The following is a 10882-nucleotide window of genomic DNA, read 5'->3' on the forward strand; positions in this document are numbered from 1 at the left end:
AGCTGTAATATCATTCATTAATGGAGGGTGTCTCTCTGTTTGTTTCCTTCTTATATGATGTGGCCTCGGGTAACTTATATTTCTCTCGTTTTCCTGCTAAACGTGGAATTATTTTCTTTGCATAAAACAGAGCTTTCTTAAGTTCTAGTTCCCGTCGCTGATCTGGACAATCGAAGACGCGATTCGTTGAAATCGTCGTCGCGGCTTGGTAATTGTTGCCGCAGAATAAAAGGGAAAACATCTCAGGGAAGTTCGAGTCCGAAGATGTCGATAAAAACGCGAACCTACAGAAAACCTGTCTTCGATCTGTTTGGGTTACGAGAAAATAATGAGGGATGAAAATAACCGGTGGAAGAGATTCAGAATCTGGTTCTTTAATATTTCCGCGTTGAAGAACACAGAGAGCATGAAAATGGGGAAAACCGAGGGACAGGCAAGGAAAGATTTTCTCTAATTTTCTCGGGTTTTCCTGTCAAAACAGAAACCGCGAGGAGAATAACGGAAGCAATCGACCCCTTGAAACCCTAGCTAATGAATTCTAAAGGGGCAAGGGGAAGACTTTTTCGATTGTGAACCCAGAAATATGAAAATGTTGCGTCGCGTTTTGATGACACAATGCAAAACACCCCAGAAAAGAGTAACTGCATCAACAGATTTACATTTTGATGATAACGATAAGCCTTCTTCATAGAGAAGGGTCCAGAGTTAAGAAAACTTTGTTTCGATGAAGCATACAGTGATATTCATTGGATCTGTCATAGCGATTCCTTATTTTTAGAGCATTATCTGAAATGAGTTGAATCCATTGATTTATGGGTTTACCCCAAAAAAAAAAAATGATATCTGGTTCTTTCCTCAGGAAAAATTAGGTATACTTAGTTCATCAAATTAAAAAAAAATAAAAATTGAGTATGCCAAATATATCCCCCATTTTTGAGCTTATTTTTGGGCTTCCTAGAAACAGAATGACGAAAACGGGACCGGCTTTCCTTTCCTCCTCTTTTCTTACCGTTCTCTTCTCCTCATCTACTCAAAACTACATCGTTTTGGGTGTAAAATGGAGGTTGGGTACTTTCTTTCTTCTTCTTCTTTTCCCAAAGCCAATATCCGTTACTCATTTTCAGTTGCATTAAGTATTCTAAAATAATTTTTAATACATTTAACACTTTAAGATATTTTTATAATAGCATCCAGTATCTAACAAGTTGGACCTTCGCTGTTTTTTAACAGCACACATTATTCTAAATTAATTTTAGGATGTGTGTTATTATTAGAAAAATAATGCTGAGTATTGAATGCAATAAAAATTAGTTTTAAGATACTAGTTGCTATTAAAATAGTATAGAGTGCAGCTTGTTAGATATTGGGATGCTATTGGAAAATAGTTTTGAGCGTCAGGTGCACAAAATTATTTTAGAATATTTGATCTTACTAAAAAATATTTCAGAGTGAAATATTACTACGTATTATTAAAAAATAGCGCAAGTCCAACCCGCTAGATGTTGGGCGCCATTTAAAAATAATTTAAGGTGTCATATGCATTAAAAATTATTTTAGGATATTACGTACCACCAAAAAAAAAAAGTGACAAATCTCTATCTTTACACTCAAAATGTTGTTGTTTTGGGTAAAGGAGAAGAGGACGGTAAAAGAAGAGGAGCAAAGCTGGCCTCAACGAAAAGAGGGAGAGGACAAACCGCCAATATTTAAGTTAAAGACTTTATTTTAATTTAAAATTTTAAAATTTGTGTTTATGAGCTCTCCCCCGTGCACATACTCCTTAAAGTTTATATAAGATGCTAGTTAAGCTTTTTCACAAATCAATAAATATTAGTTGAGTCATTAAATATGTTTTGAATTTTTTTTTGCGGGTAAATATGTTTTGAATTAATAAAAGTTACTTATTTTTATTAAAAAATATAATTGAAAAAATTATCTCCTCTATTCTCCTTATAATGAGAAGTAAAAGTAAAAAAACAAAAATCAATTATGCTATCAGCCTTTTATTTTTGAATCAATTTTTTTTAAAAAAAATACTTCTTATATGTTAGATCCGATCAAGCAAATTTTTAATCGATTGGAGACTTCAACCCTTAATCAATTAGTTTACCCTCACACTTCTTATATGTTTTCGGTGGTATGTCGTGGTCACGTGGATTCTATGCATGTTGGAAAACATTTAAATAGTAAAATATACTTCTCCGCTTCTTAATATAAGATCTAATTATTAAGTTAATACTACCTCCGGTCCTAATTATAAGACCCAGTTGACTTATTTGAGGAGATTAAGAAAGTAAGTTAAGTTAGTTATTTGTAATAAATAAGTGTTGTCATTCCTAAAATATCCTTGCTGATTAAGTATATTGGCTAGAACTATCATTATTAGAAGGATTATCTTGGAAAAAATACATAAATATGAGAGACAAAATGGATTGGGGTCTTATAATTAGGACCAAACAACAAGTCAAATGGGGTCTTATAATAAGAATCGGAGGTAGTATAAGACATATTTTTCATATTTATCAATTTTTTTCTAAATTATCCTTATAGATACTCTCTCAACCATAATCAAATAAGTGAAGGAGGAAGAACATTAAAAAAAGATGATTATGGTGTTTTAAGAAAAATATATCATATTTAACTTGCCTAAATTTCTTTAATCTAATTAAATTAAATAGATCTTATACTTCGGATGAGTGATAAGTTCAATTTTTTTTTATTATATGCTTCATCGCTTGATTTTGCCTGCTTCATTCGCTTGATTTGACTCTATTTCTGGGAGGGGTTTTGTCTATTATCATGCACAAGACAAATTATACAACAATTCTTGTGATATTTATTTCACAGAAAAAATTATTAAATCCTAAATCAGAAATTCAATAAATGATTATCAGTTTTTTTTATTGTTTGTTGCGTGCGTGGATGCTTTTTGCGTTTTCAAAACGTTAGACCAGACCATGAATTAATTGTAATCCGCTCACAGATATCGATGTAATCTTAAAATAATACTCCGTGTAAGTTCTGTGTGTCGTTACGCGGAAGTATTGTAGCAGTTCAGGCATGATTGGGATAACATTTTACATCTTCATAAGTGACTTTTGAAACCAAAAAGTTAGTTTGTATCAGTATATACGCCCCCGATGTATTTATATACTTCAAAAAAATTTTTAAAAAAAATTATTTATTTTATTAGTTTTAATTTAAATTTTTTCTTTTGAGTGATTTAATTTGAGGTTGTTTGTTTTAATATTTAATATATCTGTTCTAATTTTACTTTTAATTATTTATTCTCTGTTGTTCTTTCTTATTTTTCTAATTTATTACTACAAGGATATATATATATATATGTGCAAACAATATATATTTTTGTTTTCTATTTATCACTTTTAACAAATTCTAAATTTTTAAAAAGCAGGAATCCCCACAAAAAAACTTAAAATTGTTAAATCCCCCACAACAAATTCTTATAAAAATGTATTGTCATTTACAAGTTTAATATTATCAACATTTTTGAGAGTATTGAAATCAAACCCGATTTAAAATTTAATAATTTCAAATTTTATTGACAAGATTCTCACTTTTAAAAATATTAATAATGACCAGAGTATTGCAACTTGGAAAGAGAGGGGAGGGTGGCAGAGGCGTGAGTGGAGAACTGGGCTTTGCAAATAAAAACTGGGGATTTGCAAGTTACCTATCTCCCTCCCACCTCACTCACTGCCACTAACTCACATGTTTGCCTCCACAAGCCCTGCTTGGCTGGTGGGTCCTCCCCAGTTCTACTGTGTTTTCAAACTTGCAGGAAGCAGTAGAACAGCAAGCAGCCTCCCATCATCATCATCAAACAAAACAAAAGCTTCTTGGACTTTGCTTTTATCTCTCCATCTCTCCATATGTCACTGACATCCATATTCAACTCATGATATCTTTCATAAGCTCTTGTTTGTGTCCCTCACTTTTCCGTCTGCCTCTTTACAGTATCTTGTTTCTTATCTTTTATATCCAAATCCCTCGATCTCCTCTGTTTTTGTGTGTGTGTACATATATATATATATATATATATATGGGGTGTGTCAGGTGGGGAATCAGAAGAAGTACATGTGCTGTGTACCGCACCGCCAGAATCATTGCTGGTTTTGCTTGTTAAAGTAAAGGCAGCAGCCATTGTCCAGAGCAACAAACCAAAATGAGAATTAAAACTTTTTTTTTTGGGCCTTGAAGAAATGTTTCATCAGTACAGAAAGAGAGAACTGAAGAAGGATGCAGAGAAGAATGAGAGGGAAAGCAAATGGCAAAAGTTAAGAGTAAACTGTAACTTCTATATGCCTTGAAGCATATGATGAAGGTTGATCCATATGAACGAGAGCCTCTGATAAAATACAGAATCTCTGTAGTCAATAGAATGCCGCTAATCAGTCAAAATCAAATTAGACCTGATTACACCAACCGCCGTAAGCTGCTAATTTGCTGTGCTCAAAACTTCACTATACTCTCCCAAAAGATGAACTAACTAGAGTAAAACATACTACTTTCAATTCTAGATATAAGAGTTGGATAACTAATTTGAGTGTAATTAAGGTGATTAATTACAATAAATATATGTTGATTTTCCTAAACTACCATTTTTAATATTGTGTATTGAAATTATTTGTTAGTGGAAACAACTTGCAATTAATAGGGATATTTTAAAAAAATATTTAAATTTGAGAGTTAAGGTGAATTTAGATCTTATATTTTGAATTAAATATAATCTTAAACTAATTTTTATATTAAGGATGCAAAATTGAGAGCTTACATAGATCATAAATATTTTGGCCTAGAGTTTTATCGAAAAGAGGAAGAACTATCAAAAATCCAAAAAGATTTAAGGTACATAGAAGAAGGTTTGAAGTATCTACTCCTGTCACTTTTATAAATCACATTTAATTAATTTACAGAAATGGCTCCAAAAATAGCAAAAATGGGCTTGACAAGCTTTGATGAAGTGCAATAGTTCAAGTTGGGAAGGAGAAGAATCAAAAGTAAACAATATTTTATCATGAAAGATCCGGTCCTAATTATAAGATCTAGTTTGCAGGTTATAATTAAAATCTTATAATTAGGACCGAAGGTAGTATAAATGTTGTGAAAGGACTAACAAATGATGATTGATAATTTAATGGATTGTAGTGTTTATTTAATTAGAAAAGGGCACAGATTTTGAGTCCTTGGTTCCTTCTTAGTAATTGGCACTTCATCATGACCTTCGCTTCTTTTCTTTTATGCAGTAGATTTCTTGGATCCGTTTGGCTATTGGGTCACATACTTCAGAAAATGGGCTCAGTGAAAATATGTCCTCAATGAGCCCATAAAGTTGCCCGTGATGAATGATAAACGGGCTTTTGAATTGCTTAGAAAAATAATCAGAAACGATCATTTTTACACTTTTGACGTGAAACTATACCGTTTGTATGAGAAACATGCATTATAACTTGATTTTGTGATCATATAAAATTGATTCATGATCAATTATAATTATTTTATTAGGGGAGAGATTTTGGAGACTTTCTATGATTTCTTAGTTGGAATGATGTTTATTAGGTGCTGCTCCCCACTAAAAGCTTAAGGGTTTGTTTGGTTGGGGGGTAAAGGAGGGGAGGGGAAATGAACCCCTCCCTTCATTTGGTTAAAAATTTGGAGGGGAGGGAAGCCAAAATATCCCCTCCCCTCCCTCTCCTCATTTTAGCTCCCCTCCAAATTGGGAGTTTTTGGATGGGAGCTAAATTTTTAGACTATTATACTCTTATGATTTTTTTAATACTCCACTTCTATCCATAAAATATATTATTATAATATTTATTTCAAATAAAAAATATATTATCCTAAGTAAAAAATAAAAATTATTATAATTAAAAAATATATTATAAAAAATTATTTAAATAAAAATTTATAATATTATAAAATTAATTGTTTTTTTATAAATATATTATTTATTAAATATATTTTAAAGCTGAAAAAAGGATAGCCTAAAGAGAATAAAATTTCATTTTTCTCACAGCATATAAAATTTGTTAATTTGATTATTTTAAATATATTATTATATTAAGTAGAATAAAAAAATTACTGTACCAATTTTTTAATGCACATATTAACATGATAAGACTGAATTTTTATTAAATTATATAATTTAAATTAAGATGTAAATTAATTTATATAATATATTAATATAAAATATAAACTAGTATGTAAAGGTAAAATGGTAAATTGATTATTACCATCCCTCTCCTCCCTTCCTTGAACCAAACAAGAAATTATTAAATATCATCATCTCCCTTCTTTTTTAATCAAACTAAATAAGGTAAAGATAAAACCTTCCTTCCTCTTCCCCATCCCTCCCTCCCTCCAAACCAAACAGGTCCTAAAGATTTGGTATTGCAAATCTGATGTAGTTTGGATTCCCTACGTTCTTAAAAGTGAGATTGAATATTTCAAAAACATATGATTGGAATATAATAATTCAATGGTCAAACAAGGTTTAATATAGTTTTTAGTCCCTCAATTTTGTCTTAATTTTTATTCTGATCCCTCAAATTTCAAACCATGAGTTTTAATTCATCAAGTTTCTTTTTATTTAAAATAGTTGTCCATATAATTTAATGAAAACTTGGACCATTTTACTCCTTACGGGACCAAAATCTATAGTTTGAAACTTAAAAACTTAAAACTAAAATGAGAATAAATTTGAAAGACTAAAAATTATATTAACTTGTAAAATAATGATAATAATTTGCATAACATTTTGAGGAAACAGAAATTCTCCTGCAGCCCAATCTGCAACTGTCAATGGCAATAAATTTCTATTATTTTATTACCACGTGCAAATGCAATAAATATTAGTGAAATATGAAAAGCCACATCTTCAAATTAAGTTCACGTTTGACTCTAAACAATTATTAGTTTCTGGATTCAAAGGCGTGAAAAAAAGACTTCTTCGATATTCAATACTTAGTAAGCAAATATGATATTATTATTATAACGATATCGTGAAAGAATAGCTCCCTTAATAATTTAAAAATACATGCTTCTAAAGTAACAGTAGAGTGACACAATAAACTAATTTTTTTACAATTATTTTTATTTATTTCCAAGTTCACAGGCACTCTATAAAATTTTCAGGTTAATAATGTTAGTTTATAAAATTTTCCTTTCCAAATATTCAGGTTAATAATGTTATGGCAGCAATGTACAAAATATTAGTGAAAATCCTTGTGTATGATCCAGATAAGATAAATACTCTTCTGGTTCTTAATATAGGATCTGATTGTTGAGTTAATTTTAGTCCTAAATATAAGACTTATTTCTCATATTTATCAGTTTTTCCTGAATTACCCTTATAGGTACTCCCTTAACCATAATCAAGTAGAAAAGGAAGGGAGGGTATTAAGGAAGATGATTATGGTATTTTATAAAAAAATATGTCATATTTTTTATAATTAATTAACTTACCCAATTTTTTTAATCTAATTAAATTAATTAAATAGATTTTATATTAAGGATCGGAGAAATATCATTTTGGAAGCTTGTGAATTTTCTTTTTGGAGGTGGGAATCTACAAAAATTGATGACCTAGATCGCGACCTCTTGCTTCGTTCAGAATTTGAGACAAGCTGTATTATTTTATAAATAATGTGATATTTTTTAATTGACAATGCATTAATGCAATGATGGCGGCAAAGAAAGAAGTTACTTATGATGGTGGCAATGCTTATAATTTCAAAATTCCATCGTTACATTCATAATTTATTCTTTTTTCCCCCATAAATTCAATTATATGACTGATGAAATTTTAAAAAAATATGTTATATGAAACCGATAATACATAATATCGTTCATTAGATAATATTTTTATTTAAATGAATTGTCTTTTTATAAAAAAAAGAGATAATATTTGTATTTTAATAAAATGCAGGAATGTTATTATAATTGCAGCAATTAATTAGATAAATTTTAAAAAAACTGTTGATAATTATTTATCATGAGCTAATTCAATACTTAGAGTAATCAAGTAACGACTTATTTTTATTAATCAGAAAAACTCATATAAATTCTACTCGAATACAAGTTTTCACAGTCTTAAAAATTGGGCTGGTGAATCAATAACCAATTCAGCGTCTGGAAGATGACAGAAAACTGGAGGGCATGAACAGGTGGTTCAGCTTGTAACATGTTTTTCATTTTAAAAAATTAATTTATGTCTTTAAACTACAATTTATACGTATTCATACGCACTATATATAAAGAAAAGAAAAATGCACAAATATGCAAAAAAAAAAAAATCCATGTAAGTACTAAGTACCCACATATTCATCTTAAAATTATACATAAATATATGTATTTTGCATTAATAGGATCGCCTTTTTTTCTGTTACGTTTATGTATTAATTACTTTTTAGATTTAAATATTCATGACTGGTTTAATGACTTTGCAGGGATTAACTTCCCTCAAGCAGTTTTGATGAAATAATTGGTTTTTTTTTAGCCCGCTATCATTCTTTTTTTTTTTAAAAAAAGAAGTCATTACTGGTTTAATCACAGTATTGAACTTTGATTGGTTTGCTGGTAAAAAAAAAAAAAAAAACAAAAAAGACTTTGATTGGTCTAATAGGCAGGTCTAACCTTCACAACGTTGTAAATTAGCTGGTATTGATAATCATTACTGTACTCCAAAAATATGACAGTCTATGTCCAGGACACGATGTCGTAACTGTACCAACGGTATAGTATTTTGAGAAAAGGCATTATCAGTTAAGTGCAAGCGTTAGATTGACGAGCCGCTCAATCATAAATACGATACCTATTTAGATATTCAAAAATTGATGCAAATTTGGTGTACTGTGTGCGTGGTTGGCCTTGTGGGCAGCCTTTTAGCTTTTTGCTGCACTGAAAAAATAATTAAATTCTAAAAACTTACTCCTCTTATTTTATTTATAGGACAAAAAGAAGAGATATTTTTTAGTTTTATTTATAGGATACTAAGAGGAATTTTTTGTATAGATGTACAATTTTACTCTTTATTATTGTGTTGACTTTGTTTATATAAAATATAATATATATTAAATAGAGATAAAATTGAAAAGTTATTAAATTTTAAACGAGAGTTAATAAAGTTTAAAGTTTTTTTTTATCTATATAAAACATGCTAAAAGTGTCTTATAAATAGGATCAGAGGAATAGTTTGCAGTAGTGTTATGATCAGAAGCTGAATCATTAGGGTTAGCTATTTATTTCCTTTTTATCAGCTATCTAACTGAATTAAAAAGGAGGAAAAAAAAAAAAAGCAGCTCCGTCAATGTTCCCACGTAGTAAATAATTATTAGTTGGCTTTTCCAATTTCAACACACTAAATTACCGCCTCTCTTCGTCAACAACAATTCCTCAGCATATGCCAAAACCTAAATCTTAAAAGATCTGTAATCATGCCGGATCTGGTTCACATTCACCTCAATTTTTTTCTCCGATAAAATCACTGAAAAATAACAACAACTACTATTTGGGTTGCTGACAAAATTTTCCAAGCAAATTATGCAAATCCCAACCCAAATTTTCTGGGGAAAAAAGAGGCATACAGACATTAAAAAAAAAAAATCTCTTTATTTATGACTGACCCTGCTATATACATTTCGTGGTTTCAATATGATCGCACTAGTGTGATCATACAATAAAATATCTGAGAGAATACCCAGACAAAACCAAGAAAAAAAAAACAGAGAGAGAGGAAGAGGACCAAAGATAAAAATCTCACAGAGAAGTGTAGTCTCCATAAACATCAGAGACTCCGGAAGCAGCCCAGAGCCGTTGATTGAAATCATCCTGCCTATTATCAGGCACAAAGGGGGTCCTACACAGGGGACAGGTCTTCTGATCGTGATCCAGCCAACGGTCCAGACAAGCCCGATGAAAAATGTGCTTGCAATTGGTCGGGCACCTGATTTCCTCCTCCCCCTCGAACTCGTACAGGCAGACGGCGCAGCTCTCGGGCGTGTCGCCGGCGGCGTTGGCGGCGAGGAGCTCGCCGAACTTCACGACAGGGAGGAATTCGCGGATCAGCAGCGCGGAAACCGGGGGGCTGTCGGGCAATCGAGCTTGAGATTCGGACCAGACGACCTCGGTTTCGAGGAAATCGGAGATGCCGAGGGAGTGGAATAGCATGAAGATGAGGTTGCGGATGACTCCGAGGAGCGAGAGTGTGTGGAGGAAGAGATTGGGCAAAACGACATCGGTGTATCCCACCGGAAAGCCCATGGCGGCCTCTAGAGAGAGAGAGAGCGAAGAAGAAGATTCGGAGATAGGAAGGAACGGCAGGTAGAGGGAGGGGGGTAAGAGAATAGGGAGAGAGGGTATTTATAGGAGGAGAGGGAGATGACCGGGGAGAAGTGAGAAAGAAATGAGAAGGTTCTGTTTGGGGGTTTGCGCGTGTGAGCAGTATTATATAGGGCAGCCGAGTTGTAAGGAGATGACTCAGTTACAAGTCCGTCACAAACGCGTATGGGAATGACTCGCCGTTTGACTATGACCTGACTCGTTCAGCATCATTTCTTCTCACCCTCTCAAAAGCTGATTGTGAGGGATCCCATGTTCTTTGGCTGCTCAGAATTTTTGTCATTTTAGGCCCTCTCTTTGACTTGAATTTGAATTGGGGTTGATTGGTGCCAATCACAAATTATCCCCTCCACTTTAAAATTAGAAATTTCTATATATTAACTAGAATGAATGCATTTAATTAATTTGTATGGATCAAGAGAATTAAATAATTACTTGATCCAAACAAATTTAACATTGATAACATTATTAGATTACGAGGATGTTTGGGTGAAAACAAAACCATATATTTAAAAATGTTTTT

The 10882-nt window shown here is 31.8% G+C and overlaps 1 protein-coding gene across 1 annotated transcript; it reads right to left on the bottom strand.

The window, feature by feature from the left end:
• Window positions 1–9612: 9612 nt before the first annotated feature.
• On the bottom strand, window positions 9613–10413 carry LOC114726780 (E3 ubiquitin-protein ligase RHA1B). The gene has a single exon (XM_028913483.1). It carries the CDS (start codon window positions 10279–10281, stop codon window positions 9778–9780), a length of 504 nt encoding a protein of 167 aa, XP_028769316.1. The 5' UTR covers window positions 10282–10413; the 3' UTR covers window positions 9613–9777.
• Between the last annotated feature and the right edge of the window lie 469 nt (window positions 10414–10882).

The sequence above is a fragment of the Neltuma alba genome, unplaced genomic scaffold (assembly GCF_004799145.2).
Source record: "Neltuma alba isolate B1F8T4 unplaced genomic scaffold, ASM479914v2 tig00012402_pilon, whole genome shotgun sequence".
Lineage (NCBI taxonomy): Eukaryota > Viridiplantae > Streptophyta > Magnoliopsida > Fabales > Fabaceae > Neltuma > Neltuma alba.